At 39.2% G+C, this 22,469-nt stretch overlaps 1 protein-coding gene across 5 annotated transcripts in view; it reads right to left on the bottom strand.

The window, feature by feature from the left end:
• Positions 1-22,469, bottom strand: part of dbn1 (drebrin 1) — a 108,947-nt gene that overhangs the window by 13,982 nt on the left and 72,496 nt on the right. For 4 of the 5 annotated variants that reach the window (XM_027273445.1, XM_027273447.1, XM_027273449.1 and 1 more), the window contains exons 2-7: positions 10,705-10,760; positions 6,838-6,950; positions 4,853-4,942; positions 2,250-2,393; positions 1,632-1,709; positions 540-691 (exon numbers count right to left, since the gene is read on the bottom strand). In XM_027273445.1, the coding sequence (XP_027129246.1) occupies positions 540-691; positions 1,632-1,709; positions 2,250-2,393; positions 4,853-4,942; positions 6,838-6,950; positions 10,705-10,760 (633 nt within the window). The remainder of the gene's footprint in view (positions 1-539; positions 692-1,631; positions 1,710-2,249; positions 2,394-4,852; positions 4,943-6,837; positions 6,951-10,704; positions 10,761-22,469) is intronic. The other variant, XM_027273446.1, reaches the window with a different exon arrangement.

Genomic DNA, 22,469 nt, shown 5'->3' with positions numbered 1-22,469 from the left:
TCAATAAAAAGAAAAGACATCACACAGAAAGTATACTATCAGGAAAATGAAAATTTAGACAGACTGAAATGGAGATGAAGATGTTAAAAAGAGAAGAGGACTAGATGATGATTAGTTTAATTGACCTCATTTCTAATTCAAACATTGTCAATCATAAAATGAACAAAAACAATAATAACGTCAATATAACATGTAGTTTTTGGTTCCTCCTGCAGGTTCTGGAGCTTCTTAAGAAGCTCTCCTATGAGTTGGTAAGAGTCTTCAGTCATGATGCTTTAGTTTAAGAAGGTTCATAAAATGGATTTTTTGTCACATTGTCTTAAGATGGTTTTCAGGAACATTTATTCTTTTGCTATTTTTGACTCATCAAAACAAACCTGCTGATTGTGCAAGAGCAATAAGTCACCTGCAGGGCTCACAAATGTGTTGGCAATTCTTGAAAATGACTTCTGTGAAATGTGCCCCAGTTTTATGGAGGAATCCTCTGCAGGTGTACATTTCTTTAAAATTCATCAGTATAATGTTTGTTTGTTCCTCACCTGTGCTCCTCAATCTGCCTCTCCCTCTCGCGGTACCTCTTCTCCCGGTTCTCCTGCTCTTTCCTCTCCAGCTCCATTCGCTCCTCCTCGTAGCGCTGTCGCTCCTCTGCCGCCTTCTTCTTTTCCTCCTCCTTCCTGATCTCCTCCTCGCGCTGGAGAGAAAAAACACAGAAAAACAAATCAGCTGAAATGTCACCCAATGATATCCACTGATATAAAATATAAAGAATGACAGTTTTAAGAATGAATCAAAAAGTATTGGCAATTATCTGTCTGGCACTAATCGATTGATGCGGTGTTGATGCCGAATCTTGCTGTTCACTTCAGTTTCAGAGTCTCTGAAGCTGTGGAGGGCAGATCCAGTGAACACCCTGCAGCTCCACAAAGCACGCTGTCATTTTGCATTTTGTTTGAAAGAGCTGAAAGCAACAAAGCTGGAGGACGTGGATGTTTGACTTTGTTCTCCACTTTCAATCGAAACACAACTGGGATTCTCAATAACTGTTTTAGAGGAAAGGTTATTTGCTTCCTGCTGGAGAGATAACAAGATAGAAATAAGACAACACTCCTGTTTTCAGCCTTTGTGCTAAGCTAAGCTAATCGGTTTCTGTCTGATTAATGAACACAGATGAGAGCGGTGTCAACCTTCTCATCTCTCTCTTGGGAAAAAATGGATGATGAAACTGAATGGGTCATTTCAAAGAATTAATGGTTTGAAAAGAAGCGCATTGAGTCATGAAACACGAGCAGTCAGAGAACTAAACAAGTTGGAAACAAACCTCCAGGTTAGTCTGACTTAAATGAAGAAGAAAATTAAGGTGAACTAAGAAAATATGACCCAAATTGTCTGTCGTAAACATGCATTAGAGTTTATAGACTTTGACTGGGTATATAACTAACATTTCAAACACCCTCACATACAGCTTGACCTCTAAATAAAATGGTAGTGAGTACAAAGTCATCCTACGACCCAAGCTGTAATGAATGTGAACTAACTTGCAGGATTAAACTGTTTCTTTCATTCCCTTCATCCATCTTAATTTTCCTCCACTCCCTCCCTTCCTCCCTCCTTCTTTCCTGCTCCACACCCACCTTGGCCTGCTCCCAAAACTCCTCTCTATTGATTTTCTTCATCTCCACCTCTGCATTGGTCTTCTCGTACACTGTGCCCTGCATCAGGAGAGGAAGAGGAGAGAAAAACAATCTCTGTTAATGACAACCTGTCCCATTTCTGTCTTAATGTGTATAAGTCACCTTTATTTTCTCTGTCTTATAAACTCACTGCAGCAGCCAGAACAGATGCCTTGTGTATTGTGAACACACAATTATGGTAATAGTTTCACAGATGCTTATTACGCTTCATTTTACATTCTAGCCAAGATCCCAAAGTATGGAGAGATACTAAACATGTCAGGTTTAATTTTGGTAAAACGTAAATGTGCTAGATATTTCCATTTGATTTAATGATGCAGCCGTGAAAGCATAATATGGAGTCTTTGGTTTCAAAAAGCTTGAACAGACTGATGTGAGATGTGATACTGCAGCAGTGGATTTTACTTAGCACTAGGGCTGTTTTTTCTTACAAATATCAAAAAGGTCAATCAATCAAGTGTTTGTTGTTGTAAAAACATCTAATTTCCCAAATCCCAATAATTGTGATGTGGTTGATAAACAATGAGAAATTAATAATTATTTTCTCTCTGTTCGTACCACGTCTCCATGTTCTTCATCACGGGTTCTCAGGCGGCTCAGGACCGGACTTGCCACCACTGCTGTCCCGTTGGTCAGCCGCTGACCAATGGCTGATGGGTCAATGTCGTCCAGACTGCTGGCGTTCACGATGACCTCCACCCCCTGGAGAGACAGAGAGATACATAGACACTGATGTTATTATTGTCGTCTTATTATTCTTAGTGTTTATAGTTATTAGGTGGTATAGATGTTCAAATGGTTTCACAATTACCCCGAACTTCACATTGTTTGTTTTGCCCAATCAACTGTCCAAACCTCCTACACTACCTATTACAAATACAATCAAATGAAAAATGTCTTTGACCCTCAATCATTGATTTTCTTAATTGATTTATGCACTACTAGTTTCAGCTGCTCTTTGATTTCAAAATGAAACATCAGATTCAAAACTCGTCATGTGTTTTCTGCGTAAGAACCTTCATTTGTAATTAAACTAAAGCTGTGAAATATTGTAAATACTGTACAATTTACTTCAGATGATGTCGTGAAGTAGAAATACTTTAAATTTGCCATTAAATACAGTGTTTGAGTAAATGTACTTATTTACTTCCTAACACAGTTTTTTGCTTAAAAAAATTCAAATCTGTTAAATCTGTTGTTGCAGTTAAGTTTTAAAATCACTTAAATAACTGTATATTTGTAAATTTTATATAATTAAATGTCTTGTATATTGTAGCAGTATTTAATATTTGTTAATCATTAATCATATTACAAATTATTTATGTCAATTAAGAATTTTTGCACTATGTATGTCTGTGCCTCTGTGTCCTGTCCAAAAAAGGTAATTGAAAGCACCGTCAGTGTGATGAAGTCAAGGCCGTGTGAGAACCGTCACTTACAATAATGGCACTTCAACACACAAACACACACGCACACACACACACACACACTAGAATTCAGGTATTTCAGCATCTTGGTAAGTGTTTCGACACTTTTGATTTGTAACACAAGTCATCACAAAATAAACATGCTGTGTCCCCACAGGTCAGTGGGTATTTCATAAAATGTCCTCATATACAGGTGAAACCAACGCACACACACTTTGGCTGTTATGAACGCACAAACACACAAGAATTCAAATATGAATTATCAGACTTACAGAGAAAAGGTGGGAGGGACTCATTTGTATCTTGATAAGTGCTTCTACACTGACTTGTGAGGACGCATCACAAATCTCCCCATAAATATGTCCTCACAAGTCTGTAGGTATTCTGGTGGAAGGTCCTCATAAACAGACAAAACCAACGCACACTTTGACTGTCATGAACACACATATACTGTATATATAAATGAATAAAATGTCACCTCTGCTTTATTCGTGATCTCTATATCTACTCTACCAAAAATACACACTCAGGTGCACAGGTATGAATACACTGCACAGCAGTCACACGCACTGGGTGGGTGAGAGGGCTGTCATTCAGCTCAGAGAGATTACTTTAAAAAGAGACGGTATTAGTCATGCACTGTGACACACACACGCACACACACACGCACACACGCACACACACACACACACACACACACACACACACACAGTCTCTCTCTCTCTCTCTCTATCTCTCTCACTCTCTCTCTCTCTCTCTCTCTCTATCCTCCTACAGGTTTAATTTGCTCTTCTTGCTCCACAAAGAGTCGGTTGGAAATATTCATTGTGCATGTGGTACAAAACGAAACCATATTATAAAACACTTCTGGAGTCAAACATATAATTACACAAGTCTGATAGTTATCATAGTGTCACCTTCGTAATACGACACAAGATAAACTCTGAACTTCACGTTAACAAAATGATTTGTAGACATCACATAAACCTTAGATATGTGACATCTAGCGGTGACTTATACATGCGCTTCAGTCACTCTCTACTTCTACTTCAGTAGATTTATCTGACAGCTTTACTTACTTTACAAATGAAGACTTTTTAAGTCATACTTAAGTACACTTTATCTTCTCTCTTTCATTCAAACACAGGAACTATTATTCTTTCTGTCTTCCTGCCGCCAGCTGACAACGGTCAATTTCTAAACTATCAATCAATAACCCCGATTTCACCTGTCATCCCTTACGCCTCCATCTACCTACGCTTCATCACACTATCCTTGACCTTCTTCCCTTTATCCCCTCAGCCTGCAAGGCAGCCTTCTTTTGCTTTGATGACAACTTTGCACATTCTTGGCAAACTCTCAGTCAGCTTCATGAGGTAGTCACTTGGAAAGGTTTTAACAGGTGAGCCTTGCCAAAAGTTAATTAGAGGAATTCCTTGCATCAGTTGTGTTGTTCAGAGGTAGAATGGCTCGACTAAGTGAAGAGAAATGACTGTTTATTTTGTTTACCACATAATTCCAATAAACATAGTTTAGCTGTGATGTCTTCAGTTTTAATCTACAATGTAGAAAGAAATAAAAATAAAGAAAAAACACTGAATTAGGAGTGTCCAACCTTTGACTGGCACTGTTCATTTCCAGAACCAGAAGCTAACAGAAAATTTAAACAATAACATAAAAAGATCATTTGCATCCTTGTTTTCAGAGTATTTATTTAGAAATTTGTAGAAGTACCGTCGTGGGTCTGACCTGGAAGAAGTCAGCGATGGTGGCGACGTGGCTGGCACAGGCACACTTCCTGGCATCCGGCACGTCTTCTCCGACCTGAGAGAGACAGAAAGGGTGGAAGGGAAAGAAAAAGAAAAACACAAAATAAGTTCAGCAGCAGCAGTTTTCTGCTTAATTATAATCACATTTCTTCTTATTTATTTTCCATTCAATTCGCAAGGACGGTTTTCCCCTCATTCTGGTCTCATCTCATGTTCAGCTGTGGTCATGATCAATTATTGAGACGGTCGTATCATGTGATTCAGTAATCACAGCTCATTCAAACCAACACAATGCAGACACAGTAAGCAGCAATTACACAGAGAAAAGGAAAGACATTTCATCTGAATTCATGATAATTTATCTCTCAGTAACAAAATGTGACCATGCTATCTGAAAGAAATTGTTTTCACAGTATATTTATGGTACATATTGGTACATTTAGATCCATTACTGGGGAATTTCTGTTCATTCTCAATACAATTCTGCACACTCTGTCCATTTTTGGCCCATTTCTGGCACAGACTGACCTGGTTTGGCCCAGTTTTCTTACGGTCTGGTGCTCTTTTGGCTGCTGGTGTTGCTGTGTTACATTATGATGGACTCCTCTGGCACGGCTCCCAGTCTCATTTAAACACCAAATGTCTCATTCTTTCTCTCTCTCAGTCTCCATTCACTGCACTTCCCGGATCTTTCTTTCATTTTCTGTCCTCCCCCCTTCACGTCTGTCTCTAGAAATTCAGTTTACATAAAACTGAGCTGCAACAGCAAACACGTTTCTTAATGAATGTACCTGCAGTATGTTTACTGACATATTTCATTACTTTTCTCCGCCACATCTGTTGTTGCTGCAGTAAATATCTACTCAGAGACAGACATTTTGGTGTTTATTTGACTTCATCTAGTCTATTTGTGTCATTACATCATGCCTCATTTGCACATCCAAACATACAACTTCAGAAAACTTGTAACACAAATAATAATTTTCTTAATCTAAGTAATTAACTGGGGACGTTTCATGGTGATGTCTGTTAAAATTTTGACCCTATTCACCAGTCATGTCTCAAAAGTCTGAATTTTACAATACATATCTTTCTCAGACTCTGAGCCAGAAATTTCCACTTCAGCAGCACATACATACACCAAACCTTTCAGTTTGATTCCCATCTATATTCTATATTCATGGTTTGTACAGAGAGGTTTATTTTTCCTCTGTAGTTCAACATGTGAACAAAATAAAACAAGAATTGTGAACCTTCTCTTGTTACCTCTCCTCTCTACTTTCTCATCATGTAGATGCATTCGCTGCTGACGTCAAGTTCAGAAAGTAAAACATTCATTGTTTGTTAAATGTTCTCAAATCTGACATTTGTTATATTGTGTTCTTCTCACATTACTGTTATGAGAGTCAGGTGAGTCTGTTATGAATTTTTGAGCGCACTGAAAGATTTATTACGTTTGTCTTACTGTAAACAATCTGTAGTGTCCTCACATTGAGGGTTTGAGGAGGTGAAATGGAGAGAAAATAGGGAAGAGCAACAGAGGAGGGATTTTTTTTCCAGGATGAACAGACAGACAGTTGATGTATAATTTAAAACCTGAAAAACACAAAGACGGCTTCTAGAAAAGCCTCATTACCTGCGGGTGGTACTGTATATCTGCAGCTCTAAATTGCTGCTGCAGTTTCTTGCTGAGGCTGCAGCTCTGTGATTGGATGGTGTAGACAGAACCTGGTTTCAGGTCCTGGACGTCACTGACACGATGTGTCCTTGTTTAACAAACTGCTTCATTAGAAATGTGCTATGACCCTTAATGACTCTGATATTCTCGTTTAATAGGACATTTCAGTGTGTCTGTGTGCGTGTGTGTGCGTGTGTGATGCCTGGAGTGTTTGGCATTGCGTCACGTACCGCCCCTCCCCCCTGATCTCCCCCAATGACCCGCCGACTCACCCAGTTGATGAGGATGTATCGTGGCAGAGCGGAGGTGGGCTCCTTCAGGCTGCAGAAGCCGTACATCACCCTGCCACTGTCAAAGGTCAGTGTGATCTCTGCCAGACCCCCTTCTGCACCACAGAAGAAGAAGAGACTTGAGTACAGCACAGTCATGTCTGGTTTCTCATGAAAGATACTACAAAGCAATCAGAGGTCATGTAATGTAACTCTCGACAATCCTCTAAATGTGTTATTTTAATAACAGAAAATGTTTTGAGCTTTCAATCTGCACCTGGATCTGCACAAAACAATCATTAAAATATCCAAATCCTGTCTGGGAACATTGAGGCTTTGTACAAGGGTGACTCAGAGATATCATGTTGCTGTAACACCACATTTTTTATAGTCTGGTTGAACTTTCTCCTTATAAATAAGAATATACTGTAAATAATTGTTTTCTGGATTATTCAATGCACAAGAAAAAAAAATCGATTTAAACTGAAGTTGACATGATGCTAATGATAGTTGGTGTTGGATGGTTTAACAGCAAGATGCAGCAACACCTAATTTATTTGTTGAGTTTTATTGAAGTGTTTTTGCCTCCAACAGACTCAAATTGTTAATATACATTTTGACAGCATTATGGAAATCATCCCTACAGAGATAGATCTATTCATGAAGGACTAAGATCATTTTTGTTTAATCAGTAACTTCCATTACATTGTTATAACGCTATTTATAGATGAAAATATCAGGAGCGGAGTTGTGCATTAGAGAGGCAGCATGTAGAACCAAAATGTTTTCTCTGTAAATTAGGGATTTATTTCAACCAAACCAGCACTGGTGATTGTTGAAGCAGTGGACAGACAAACGAAGAAGACTCTGAGAGTTTTAGCTGGTTTCCGTTACAAAGTTACAGGTAAAATTACAATTTCTGTTCATGGACACAGCAGAAGATCTGAGCCTATGACGGTGGGCAGTTGCCATGAAGGATTACATTGCAGCCAGTTTTGAGGTTGCTCCATATTGACCAATTTCAAAAAGTTAACCAATACCAAAGTTACCTTTTATGATGTCTGATGTTAAGAGTAATCAGATTTTACATTTAAACACTCATATAATCCACAAAAATATAACTCTGATGGGGGCCATACTTTTGCTTTTGTTTAATAGAATTTTCTTTTAATGCTTCCGAAATTTGTTTCAGTAAATTTTGAATGCAGGACCTTAACATTTAATGGAGTGTTTGGACATTGTTATATTGCTATAATTAAATTATAATTCTTCCAAAGTCTGCAGTTTCTCTTTGGGCAGATCAGCAGCGTCATCTTCCAGGCTGCTAGTTTAATGCCTTTAGATTATGATCTTGTTCTCCATATCTTAGCTGTCAAGACTTGTCCACACACACAAACACACGCACATGACTGTGGTCTACTGGTTTCAGATCTGAAGTGGGAAATAGATTCCTCTGAGGTTAACGGCGCAGATGGACAAACAGTGTTTCCTCTCCGTCGCTGCTGAAATATTCATGTCTCTCTGAGGAAAAGTTGACGACATGAAGGAAACTAAGATTGTTACTGGCAGAAGTGGCTCCTCATCATGCATCTTTTCACCATTAGTGCTGCAGATACTTCAACTGTAGTAGGTCCAGTTTATTCCTCTTATGCAATCAGCATTTTTAATATTCGGGACTTCTGTGTTGATAATTACATTAGACTCACAGAATAAGCCATGGTTCTCATCACAAGCAAATCAACGAAAAAACACAAGATGTGTCCAGCTATAACAAAACCCATTATGTTTAGGTTTTGTGAATAGTCTTAAAGGAAACAACCTGGCCCCTATTTTCTTTGGGGCAACTGTGCATCCATTAGATAGTGGAGCAGTGGAAAGACAAACCAAGGTCTTGTGAGATTTATTTTGTGTCTGTTTGAATCAAGCATTAAAGTAAAATTGCAATTTCTGTTAATGGAGTCTAGTGGTTTTAAAAGAAAACTGCTAAAACTGCATGAAACAGCAGTTATATCAATCCATTCAAAGCCAGACAAAAATAATCATTTTACCATGTAACGTAATCGAAATGAACCCTCAATTCGCAGAGTGAGATGTGAAAATATAATGAGGAGTAAGATGTAGGTGGTGCATCAGAAAGACAGCATGTAGAAAGTGTTTATTTCAACCAAACTAGAGTTGGAGATTGTTGGAGCAGTGGAAAGATAAATCATGGTCTTGGTGAGTTTCATTTTACGGTTTGAATTGAGTGTTACAATGTTATGGGTAAAATTACTGTTTTTACTAATGGAGTCTGGTGGCTTTGAACACAGCAGTAGGACAACAGTCTGAGTCGATCAGTGGAAAAAAACAAGCATTTAGTGGACGTCCTTTGAGGATGGGCAGTTGCCCTGAAGGATTTCTCTGCAGCCAGTTCTGAAGTTGCTGGCTGCAGCAAGAATCTTCTATCCTGGACCAATTTCAAAGTACAATTCTGGGGCACTTTAAATAATTTCAGAACACTGTAATAAAACAATTTAATCAGTTATTTTGCTTGTGTTATTTTGTGACTTTTTTGTGTCTGAGTTCATCAGGGTCTCACTAAACACCACATTCAGGTGATATTCAGACATTTTAAAAATATGGTATGCTTCTTTAAAGGTAGGTTTCTCAGTTTTTGATCATGCATAAATTAAATCATAAATTAAAAATGATGGATGGAAACATAATCGTTTGGCATCATCAGTACAAAAGATGAACAGATTATTTGATAAAAACCAACAAACAAACAAACAAACATTAAAAGCCTCTGAACATAAACAACTGAAGGACTACAACTCCCAAGGTGCATTTCAATCAGAAACGTCCAACCATTCAGCAGAGCTTCAGACTCTGTTATAAGTCTGTTGAGATTAAAAACCTGATGAAACATTCAACAGCTTAAAAAAAAACTTCACTCAGAAAGTTCACTTTCAGATTCTGGGTCAGTTTTGTTACCATGGCGACATGTATTGTTTTTAGCTGCAACAACTTAATTTGTTCCTCTGGTTGGCTTCTTCTCCATAGCAACAGGACAATGTGTGTTGTAGTATTTAGAGCCATTTTTCCATATCAAAACTGACTAAAGACATTAAAAAATGATTTCCTAGAAGCAAAGCTGCAATAATTCAACACTATGGTTGGTAACATAAACCTATAACACTGCTCAGTTATGCAGGAGACTGATTTTTGTGCTGAGGAACAATAAAGAGATCACTAAAATGAAACTCCTGACAGGAAGTGACAATGAATTGTGTTTTTGTCCTAATTCAAGCACATTGTATATGAATAAAATGCTGTTTATGAGCTACAAGTTACAGCTTGTGCATAAGTAATTGCTTCTATGGTGAAAATATTTACATTTTTACACTCCAAGAGCTCAATTTTCTTTCCTTCCACTCTGTGTGTGTGTGTTCTCACTCAGATTCAAGCCATTCCTGTCATGAATTATGTGTGATAAACAGGATACATCTGGTTTCTAATAGGTGTGATTCCTTCTGGTGTATAAAGGTTATGTCCATATGCACATTTGCTAATTTATGTGTAGTTATTTACACGACGATGCAGTGATATGATTACAGTGGAGTCTCATTAAGTTGTAATGATCATGCAGTGCGTCATTAACTCTAGTAATGATGAATTCAGCTCTCTGATGGCTCAGTAACAAATCAGGAGACAAAGAAGATGATCGTTTTCACCCCAAAGCAACAGAAGAACCCGCAGAGCTCATCAGAGTTACAACCGGAAATCTGTAGCAGGAAATGAGGACTCCACATGTGACACTAAGATATTAACAGAGAGCCGTGTTCATTAACATCTGTAACATTTGGGGGAGATTAAAATTCCTGGACTTACCTCCTGATGATGCCAGTGTCAGATCATTGCTGTCATCCTCATATGTGTACAAGGCCCTGTAAGAAAGACAGAAAAAAACAAGTTTCACCTTTATGAAAGCATGTTAGCATGTTTTAACCTTATACAACCACACTTGAAAGTACTATCGTCTTTATCTGCTAAACATCAGCAAGTTATCATACTAATATTAGCTCAAAGCACCACTGTGCCTAATTATAGCCTCATTGATTTTAAGTACAAAAGTGATTCACAGGTAGAATGCAGTGTACTGTGAATACCCGGATGGTACCCATACTGGTTATAAAGTTGAGTGTGGAGCACTGGGCACTTCTCGTCTTCAATGGTCGCTATTTTGGCATGTAGCAGAAGAGAAAGGACTACCAGCACTTTAAAAATGGCAGTCGAGGAAGTTGCTGGGGCTGAAGCGATGGTGGTAAATACTGTACATAAATATGTACAGATTTGTGCACATCGGTTTTATATCTATATTTTGGCAGCCAAGTGTTGGGCTAATCCTTGACACAGCTGCAATTTGGCGTAGAAGTTTTCCAATAAGTACACAACAGCAGTACTCAAACAAAAGACAACCCACTCAAACGTGAGACAACACTACTATCAGAAATATCCAAGACACAGGACTAGTCTTTGTTTTCACAATACAGAACATATACCTAGGATATATGCTTGCCCAACGTGATTCACAATAGGTGCATTCAACCATTATATAGGATATACAGTAGTGGTAGGACATGAATAAAGTAGAAATTATTGATAATTTTAAGTGTGTTTAGCGCTACAGAACAACATAGACGTGTAATCTTAGTCCTGTGTATGGTGCTCCCACAAAACACAACCATGCTGCTTTAAACTATGCTGCAAGCACATTAATTGATTAACCTCAGATAACAAATCAGCTGCTTCCTGAGGACGACAGCTGAGAAAAATAACATAAGTGTAATAAGTGTTACAAACCTCTTTATGACTGATAGAGCTGCTTAAGTGTGTGTGTCTGTAAAGCAGATTACTTAGTTTCAGTAATGACTGTGGGAACTCTCTCGGTCTGAATTTCAGAAGCAGGACGTTCATTGAGATAGACGTCCTCTTAGCCTAAAACTAATTCTAACATTATAACCACGTCTAAATGCTCAAACAGTTCTTTGAAGAAGTGACAACTAGACAAAATGTCTTCAGTTCTGGTCTAAAACATTTGACCTCTGTTGCCCTCTCCATCATTACCTTTGTCCAGCAGACACAATTACATTCACACCCACAGTACATCCAGGCACATACAGTATAAACTCACTCTCTCACATACATCTGCATGTATTGACAAACACATTAACCTCTGACCTCTTTGAGTCAGGTCAAATGAAGGTGACAGATTACAGTTTGGTTGACATCTCTAGATTAAAACTCTTCAACCCTGCTGTAAAACCCATTAACCCGTAGGTCAGAATGAACCGACTGTAACAAAACAACACTGTGTAGCCACGTTATAACTCTATGGATTATTGAAGGTCACATATTTTATCCTTTTCCAATGTTTTATGTGATCTTTTATAGTATTTTGTATTATTGACCGCGTTAGCATGTACTGGTCGAGATAAAGCTATTTGCAACTGCTTCCTATTCTCTTCGGTGGTGGAAATCTCTATGAACATGTATCTGCGTATGATTGCCAAATCTGTCATAGAGCGACCAAGGTTTTGGCACTGGAAGTGTTCTAGTTTCCGTTTGTAGTTTGAGTACTATTGATCAATCCCCTTTGAGCAGGCTTTGGTTGCTTTGTTTGTAGAAACTGGCAGCTAAAGCTGTTAGTGGAGTCAAACATACAATATTTCCATGTGAAATGTAGTGCCACATAAGGATAAAGTAGCATAAAAATAAAAACACTTGAGGAAAGTACCTCAAATTGTATCTAAGTGCAGAAGTTGTAGTATAGGTACTGTTTGCATTTTTAAATACATTGCTGTGGGTTTGATTCAACCATTTGACGGCAGCATGTGTTTAAACCATCTGGTTGGTCAGGTGGAGTTAAAGAGGATTTCAACATGTGCTTCCAGCCATTAAATATGATTTCTGTTCTTCCAAAGTTGTCATGACGTCGGAGTAGGACCCCATGTGAATGAGAAGCATGAAACTCGAAAAATAAATAAATCGACCATCAAATCAGGTGAAGCTGTAGAAACTGAAACAGGAGTAGACGGTGATCAAAATGTTTTTTTTACGTATTAAAATGCATGCTGGGATTGAGGTTAAAGAAATTACCTTTTAATCTATCTGGGTTTAAACAGGAGATTATAAATGGGAGAGCAGAGCACTGTAGATTATTGAAGATTATTATTACTAAAAAAAAACTCTTCCCCAAACTGTCAATCAGCACAAAAGCTCCGAACTGTTGCCAATGACTGATGCATGTATTGATGTCTGGACATGTCATTTGAGCACATTAAGAGTACATCGTCATAAATGGATAATCACTACCTTGTGTTTACCCCATTCAGAGAGAAATAACTACAGGGACTGTCCAAACATTAATGTACAGATGAATACTGACATTGGACCTTCTAGCATGCAGTTGTTTGTTCACCCTATAATACTAAAGTTTTATTTGAATAAAGTTGAGTGCAACAGTTCAACAAATGGCTGATTGGACATACAAACTTGCCTCCGTCCGCACTCAAAGGTACATAGAGGTGCCAGAGATAAGCTTAGAGGGAAAATCAGGCTAATTATCCATAAACGTGGTCATTGTGACTTAACTGCTGTTAGCCATAATGGTCAACCCACAGGGGGCAACTTTTCTGTGTTTACTTTAATTTGCGAGCGTTTAAAGTGATTCATGTTTATTTGGAAAGCTGCAGGAGACTCGCACAGCTTGATGTGATAGATGTTGTTTTGCACGAGTTCTTGTTTCCTTTGAATTTTTGAGTGCAAAGTTAGCATGATACACAAAGCCACAATGGCCATCTTTATGGGAATCATGCCAAGTTAAAAAATACTGGAAATTCCCTTCGATATAATAACAAAATATCCTGGAACAAAGCTCCAGGACCTCAAACTACCTAAACAACTGGATGAACATCCTGAACAGACTAACTGCACGTTACAGATTCTCCGCATATACCACTGCAGATAGTTACATCAGGTCATGTTGAGCATTTTGGGCTCCAACATGAAGCGCAAAATGAATCCGCAATCGGATGTTGCAGAAACATACTTAGCATTCTGAACCCGGAGTCACCAAGCCACTGTCACCCCACCCTAATTATCTGTAAACCTCACTAAGCCAAGAAATTAAATTTCCCTTGTTTACCTTTAACAAACTACTTTACTGTGAAGGACTGAAAATGATACACCAAGAAGTAGAGCCTCGTTCAAGATGTTTAGGTCACTGCCGGAATGACTTAGCCTTTTGAATATGGGGCACATACTCTACCAGTTGAGCCACCCAACACCACCATTTACTTTAAATATGACAGGTTGGAGCATGTAGTGCAAATTCTGTTCATTTTGCCACAGTAAATAATACATTTGGTTGATGCATTCACAACAACTTCTCCCTTCTCTAGGATAGACTGCTACGAGTCCTGGGTATGAGGATCGTATTGCTGGCCTTCCATATTACCTCATCTGAGATGGGAAGATCTTTCACTGGGGTCGGTTCAGGGTAACTTTACAGGTTAGTTGTTTGCCACAGAGGTGCACATATTGACTGACTGGGGAAACCCAAGGCTTGACCATTTTCTTTCTCTCTGTAGTTGATCTACCACCATATCTTTTACTGTCCATTGTGCTCTTTAGGGAACTAAAGAAAGTCATAAACTGTAAAGCACTTTTATTTCACCCACCACGACGCGTGGTTGTTCTCAAGACAGGAATGTTACGTACGCTTGCTCTCATGAATACTACACCCAAAGTTTCATGAAATAATGAGCTAACAGGCAAACAAACATCAACGAAAACTGAGCCTCTTTAGTGGAGGTAATAAAATGTTTCCTGTTCGTGATGTTGGTCTTTTCTGTTTAGTGATAAAAATATGGTAATGTAACATTTGTCTCCTTACTCTAAATGTTACTGAGAGTCTTTCTGCTTGTTAAAGAAGTGATATATTCGTAGAGAAGACAGCTACATATTCTGTGGTTGGCGTCCATGTGTCTCTACATGGCGTTAATGTGTTATGTGGCGTGCATTACGAGCCGGGCTCAGTCCAGATGACCTCATGTCGTTTCTGCCTGAAGCTTTTGTCTGGCCTCCGTCTGACTTTCTGCTGACCTCACCTCCCTTCCCTCCCTCTATCCTGTCTGTTTCTGCCGAGTCACTCTCTGCTTCCAAAACCTTTTTATCCCCCCCTCTCCTCCTTCTGTCTTTCTCTATCTCTCTCTTCATGCCAGACGACTGATTTCTCAGCTCTTACATCACCAAAAATCTTTACTCCATCAGCTCTGTTTGTCCATCCTCCTTTTATCAGTCAGTCTAGCTTTCCATCAAAGAAACAGACCCTACAGTAGACCTTGATCTAAAGTTTGACAATCACACTGTAATAAAATCAGTCATAAGAAAAAAACCTACAGATCTGTATAAAAACAAAAACTCACCTTGAAAGCTGCTCTAATTTATATTTTTAGACTTACATTGGGTCAAATGACTACATGTTATGATAAAAACCACGGGTATTATCTATCAGTTCATATCAACTCTGCAGAGTGTTTCAGCTTCTTTCAGCTCAAGCTATTTCAACACTAGATGCCACCAAATCCGACACACTGGTACATTAAGATAAGGGTTCACACCATAAGCTAGCAGTTTATGAAGTGATTAAAATGATCTCCACTTTTACCAGCTGCAAGATTTAAAGTCAAAATTGATGTTTGCCAGTTTATAACTCTGCACTATATATGTCACCTACACACCAGTATCTAACCCAACAATGACAAGAAGGAATTTCAGGTATTTTCGGGTATTATTCTTGATATGTTAGAGTTTGTCATTTCCTGGTAAACAACAAGAAACCACCTCAGTAGGCTACTGCCGGTTTTGAAGGTTGTGCTTGGTCGCAGGTCTGGCTGTGTTCACAGGAAATTTGCCAGACGCTAGATCATAACACTACCTGTGATGCATAGCGTGGTGGGGGTGCTACAGGCTACTAGAAACACCAATTAATACCCATGACAAGTTGCTCCCTATCTATCTATCTTTTTGCAGTAAACATGTAAAAATGAGGAAGCAAACAGCACTCTGCTTTCTGTTTCATGGGGACTTTAAGTCAAAAATTCCTGGTGGTAGGAAAACGAGGTTAAAGGAGGGATTACAGGAAAAAAAACAAAGAGAGCAAAATCAGGGATTAAAAAGATGACAGATAATAAAGACAACAGGGTTTGAAAAGGATGAAGACAAAGGAGAAAAGAGGAAGTCTTTAAGAATGATAGATAGAGCATGAGTGGGTCTCACTCGCTTACGCAAAGCTCTATAAATAATTCTCTTTAAAGCAGACAGCTGTTTATTATTCATATAAAGTCCTCATGACCTAGAAAATGCTCAGTGTGTGTATGTGTGTGTTATTGTGTGTGTGAGCACAGCTGGGCATGTGTGGAAGATGAGAAAAGACAGGAAGAAAGAGAAGAATAAAAGGGACAAAATAGATAAAGAGGACATTTACTCTTAATTTTGAGGAGCGTGTACTTTACTTGAGTATTATCTTTCTCTGCAACATATCACAGGGCTGTATCAGATATCAGATTGTCCTTTTTAATGCAATACATTTATTAAAATACATTTCAGACTCTGATTAATACAGAGTACATTTAACAAATAATTCATAATGTATTATTACAGATAAAGACAAAAAAATGTATCCCCTGGTTTGTAAAAATTAAAATATTGACCAGTTTACAACATTATTGTATCAATTATAACACTCATTTAATAAAATTATTCTGAAATGGGTGACATCTGTGCGTATTGGTGCGGTTCCAACCCTCACCTATGGTCATGCACTTTGGTTAGTGGCCGAAAGAACGAGATCGCGGATACAAGAGGCCGAAATGAGCTTCCTCCGTCGGGTGGCTGGGCTCATCCTTAGAGATAGGGTAAGGAGGGCTTCAGAGGGAGCATAGTTCAGACATCTGATTAGGATGCACCCTGGGCGCCGACCTTTGGAGGTGTTCTGGGCATGTTTAACTGGTAGGAAACCCTGGGGAATACCCACTATAAGAAAATGTATTTTAATGCTTTTAAACTTTTGATGTAGAACTTTTATTTGTAATTTAATGTTTTCACGTTAACAAAAGAGAGCAGTTGTTGTTTACCTAAAGATCTGAGTACATGAATAAGTGCGAAGAAAAGAAGAAAAAAGAGGAGTTGAAAGAAGAGTAGGAGGAATAGGAGGGAGAACAAACCACAAGCAGCAGGAAAAGAGATTAGAGGAATAATGAGGGACTGAAGAGGACTCAATTAATCAGTTAATCACAAGTGTGGAGGTCACAGTCAATGAGCTCTTGCTCGATCACCACGACCTTTGTTTAATCTTTTCATTCATATTATAGAGAAAACAGGCGGTCCTTTCATATTTTAGAGATTTTTCAAGTAAGTAATTTATTCTTTATCATCAATTTTGAGCAAATTTGAATTAACCAGTAATTTAAAGCAATTGGAGTTCACTGGAGGAGTGCAACAGCCTCTAAACATATAATATAAGGCCGTTCAAGTAGGTGGGTGTAAAACCGGAGACTACTTTGAAGGCAAGCTCTGGTGATTTTTATTTAATGTGGGCAGCCACAGGTAGCTAGTGGAGCAGGATCCTGAAACACTCAACACTCAAACTGTCAAACCTGGCAGTGATCATCAAATATGAATCAATATTCTGTTACTGCATTGACTATTTCTCTCCTCAAATGTTTTCTCAAACTTATTTAAGTTACTGTTTATTTAGAATACGAGAATGTTTGTGACCAGGCAGGCGAGATTTTGATGAGTCAAAACTCACCATTCGTCACCCACGAGCTCATCACTCTCATCCAAATCTCTTCTGGCTCCAACACAACCAAGATGGCGACATCCATAATGCCAAATTACTTGATATACCGTAGGTCACAAGGGCTTACTGAGTGGTTCAGTGAATATGGAAATGATGTGATTCATGAGCTACAGTTTAGCGTTCACAGTCACAATCACATCTCGACCCAGTTCACCGATGGGAAATGTACTATATATAGACCGCAGTCGTGTGTGTGTGTGTGCCCACGCTTCCTTTGATGTGCACAAGAATCGCTGCACGGTTTTCAACTGGAGGCGGCACAACAGCTTTCCTCTTTAATCTGTCTTTACCGTAGGAGGCTTTGTGACTTTCATATAACTGATCATTTTATTATTTTTTGTCCAGGTTTCTGTATAGCTGTGTCATCTTTTAGTGCTGTTAGCGTTATTATTTTTCACTGATTACAGTTAGTTAAAAGTTTAAATGTCCACTTGAGGCTGGCTACAGAAGTGAGCCACTCTCCATAAGCCCCTATGTTAAAATGTCCAACTTTACAGCAGAAATAAACATGTTTACAGCCTGGTACAAAAAACAGTTTTGGTCTCTATAGGTAATTTCCCCGTTCATGACAACTGTACTGAGGGTGGGTGCCATTAGAGGTGGCTTGTTTGAGCACCCAGGCGTCATTCAACCTGCCTCAGCTCCACGTCTTTGCCCCTTTTTGAATTAGCTCGGATGTAGCAGAGGCAGCACAACCAACATGGCGGTGGCCAGATGCATCAAAATGTTTATAGAAACACGGTGAGTGAAGACTCAACTCATCTCAGCTAAAATTACTCAATTAAACAATCAAACCAGATAATCTCCTTCCCCTCAAATGGGCATTAACAGTTTCTGCCCCTTCGTCCTCTCATTTACACAATATAAAACATATCTAACACTGTTGCACACATGAAGCGGAGTCTTTTCATCTCAGAGTCTCAACAGGAAGAAGTCACAGAGGCAGAGAGAGAGTTATTTTAGGCTGAAAGCTCTTTCACACTTGTCAGACTCCAAATCACAGATTCTTAGGATCAAGAGGCAACTAACAAGCCGATTTTTTAAAAAATACAGAAGATTAACAAACAGAATCAGGGAGGAGGAACAGAGGAGGATGTTGAATCTCACTTACAGGAACAGGACGTCCCAGGACTGAATAAACACCTCTGCAAGACAGTCTCAACAAACACAGGACAATGTAAACTTTTGTTTTTTATAGCAGAACATCCATCCAGAAATGCCTTGGCAATAAGAAGAGGCAATAAGAAGACTAGAAGCTCAGAAATGAAAAAAGGAAAGTAGAACAGAATGATGCGATTAATCTGAACAGGTAAAACCTTCAGATTCGTCTCATTTCTGCTGTTTCTGTTATTTTGTCCACCCCCTGTATGTGTGATCAGCAGTGCATTGACATTGGAGATGTTACAAAAAAGAGGTTGCCAAGATAAACCACCTCTCTCTGTCTCTCTCTCTCTCACACTCACACACACACACACACACACACACACACACACACACACACACAAATACACCCCATGGGGAGTGTCACCATGGCAACCGGGCAGCATCCCCCATCGTTATCTCGGCAACAGCAGTTTGTGACCCGAGGGGAGCAACGATGTAAAGATAGGGAAGCTGGAAGGAGGAGGAGGGTGGAGGAGAGCTGAAGGGCAACACACACACACACACACACACACACAGCATGTAGAGTGTGTGTGTAGTGTTTGCGTATGTGTGTGTGTGTGTGTGTGTGTGTGTGTGTGTGTGTGTGTTGAGATCCAGCTGGACTCACTTCACAACTTCAAAAGGAGTCTGCAGACCTGTCTGACTCTCCTTCACACAGTAAACAGTAGGAGTGTAAAGATACACCGTGGTGTCATATTTCACGATACAAAAACACAAAATACACAACGTTGTGGTGAAAAAGTAACGTCAGTATCAACGTAATCTTATCAAACAGGGTATATGTCCAGTACATTTCAAATCATTTTAAAATTCAGGTCAAGAATTGAACTAAAACAACAGGATGCACCTTCACCTTTTGTGTTGACTGGTGTGCTGATAGACAGACTGCAGGCGGCACTGCTGATGTTGCCTGCTGCAGATGCAGTCAGACAGGTAGTACCTACCACTGACAGTATAAAGGGTGGACGCCGTATCCATATCCAATTTAAAAAAAAGTTTAAAAGCATTACAATCAAAACATACTTAAACAATAAATAGCACTTTTATTATGCATCATGGCGCATTTCATCCATCCATTTTCTTATCCAACCAACTTATTGTTCTGATATTTCAAAGTTTTGAATGTCCATAAAGTAGGTCAACATGTCACACTGACATTTTCTGCCGCTGCTGTTGAATTTATCATTTCATAAGCAACAGGGGAGGACGACTGGTCCACTTTAAGGTCACGGCTGCTGAATGTAATGAAATATACAGAGAAATGATGTATCATTCTGTGAATTGAACTGTTAAGAGGTCCAGATTTGAAAGCAAAGTGAGAGCTGGTGAACAAATCGGTGACTTGACCATTTTAATGACATTAAATCACTATAGGAGACTCAATTTGTGTGCTTATTAAATCAGTTTTACATCCGAAAGCCCCAAGCGTGTAAGAATTGCACCAGTTGCCATGACAACACGATGAAAATTGTCCTAATTTGCCCAATTAGTGGAGGTTATAGAGAAGTATTTAAAGTACCACAGTTTAAGTACAAGAACAAGGCAACAAAGCTGCTGGAGTTTAAGGTTCAAATCCTCTCATAGCTCTGGCCTGGTGGTGAAAAATGGCATTTGTACTACTGTTCTAGTTTCAGGCCTCTTCAGAAGGACTTTTTTTACTGCTGCAAGCCGCTCTGTCAGCCTTCATACTGACTCAATGAAGACAAAACACGAGAGAGAAGTCGACTTGCGAGGCTCATTTACACACAAAACAGCAGATAAACTCATGTATTATAGTTTTGTAATGTGTCCATGTCAAAAGACATCAAATATCATGCGAGTAACGGATGCAGTAAAAAGAGATTTTATGCATGGAAATGTGTGATAAAACCAAACCCACTATGGTAAACTGCATCTAGTAGCATATAATCAGTGAGTGCAATGTGTGAAAAAGTAGTGCGCAGCATTTCTTTCACTTATTTGTCCAAAATTTCTGAAGCGAAGCACGCTTTGTTCCCCAACGAAACTCCAATATTTATCCTCGGGTTTGAGAGCTATGGATTCCTCCTGGGTTTTTAACGGCCAGAGGGAAAAAGAAAAATATGTGCGGTTAGAGAGGCGCTCAGAACAGAGACTGTAGATACAGACAAAGAGCTGCAAGCACGCAGACAGGGTGCATTGTGGGATGGGACACAGAAAGAGAGAGAACTATGGGGGGATGATTAAGCATTCTGGCAATGACTGTTATTCCTGTGGTCGGATAACATAGTGTGATTTATTGAGCAAGAAACTTACATGGTGACTTAATGCGAAAGAAATGAGGCAGACAGACATGAGGACAGAGAATTCTAGGTAATGTTTCAGAGGGAGTGAAGCATTAGGGAACAGCTGTGACGACTGTTCCTGCCGGTCTGGGAATGTAGAAATCTGCACGCTGATCCCATGAGTAAGACACAAGAGTGCGAGTGGCGTGATGGGAAAACAAGACGAGTGATGTGGAGCCAAGCTAGCGCCACCACGAGGCTGAAATGCTCGTTACAGAGCAGAGAAGACTGGCACAGAGGAGACGTCAAGGCCATTTTAGGGCATCTCAGACTCAGCTGCACCGTCGGGATGATGGTAGCTGTGAAGTTTTGCCAGTTCATGAGTGAACCAGCATATTCCAAACGCAGCACAGAAACAGAAGCTTCCTCATCATTTGCAATGAATCTCCAATGTCAGGAGGTTGCGTAAGTAGCCACACAGTGCTGTCTGACAAAGCTTTGCCAAGTCGCAATGCTGTTTTGGTCCGTCCTCCACACAACTTCAACCCCGCTGGGAGCTTTTTAGAAACGTTTTGTCCACCAGACTTTGTTAACTTGCTCAGATTTTTGTCATTTTTCCCTTTTTTATGTGCTTCCAAATATGTAAATATGCTGCATAGTTAAAGTGTTCACAGTACAGTCTGACGACTTTTGTAACATTTTAAAGAAAATACATTTTATAGTGAAAACAAGTCCAAATCCGAATCATCTGTCATGTTTACAAGAATTATTGGTGTCACAGGTCATGAGGACCTGAAAAAAAAACCTGTTAAAAAATGCTAATTAGTTAATTGGCTGCATTTTTATAGGCCTTTTTGACCTTAACATCAAAGTATTTCACAAAACAATTGCAGCGGAGCAGCCACATAAAGTGCCGGCCTGCCCATTGGGAACAACTTGGGGTCCAGTGTCTTGCTCGAGGACGCTTTGATGGGAGGAGTCGGGGATTGAATCTGCGATGAATAGTTGACCTGCTCTGCCTGTAAAAGTCCTATATTGTAGTTAGACAGTTAGAATATTAGCTTGTTTGCATCATAACAACCTAATGTTGCCATTCTTTTGGCGTGTTTTAGTTTTTTGCAACTATTTCTTGCATATTAACAGTTGACCTGACTACATGATGTAAATATGTCGAGGACAAGTGGAAATTTTGACCAGCATGTGGCACTAGAGGAAAGTCATTATGATTAATCTGCATCTATCCAATAGAAGTCTGCACTGACAGACTGGCGATACCTTGTTAAAAATGACCCTGTCAGTCATAATCAGAGAGAATATGAGCT

Source organism: Larimichthys crocea, chromosome XXII (genome assembly GCF_000972845.2).
Source record: "Larimichthys crocea isolate SSNF chromosome XXII, L_crocea_2.0, whole genome shotgun sequence".
Lineage (NCBI taxonomy): Eukaryota > Metazoa > Chordata > Actinopteri > Sciaenidae > Larimichthys > Larimichthys crocea.
This window is presented reverse-complemented; position numbering and strand designations above follow the sequence as displayed.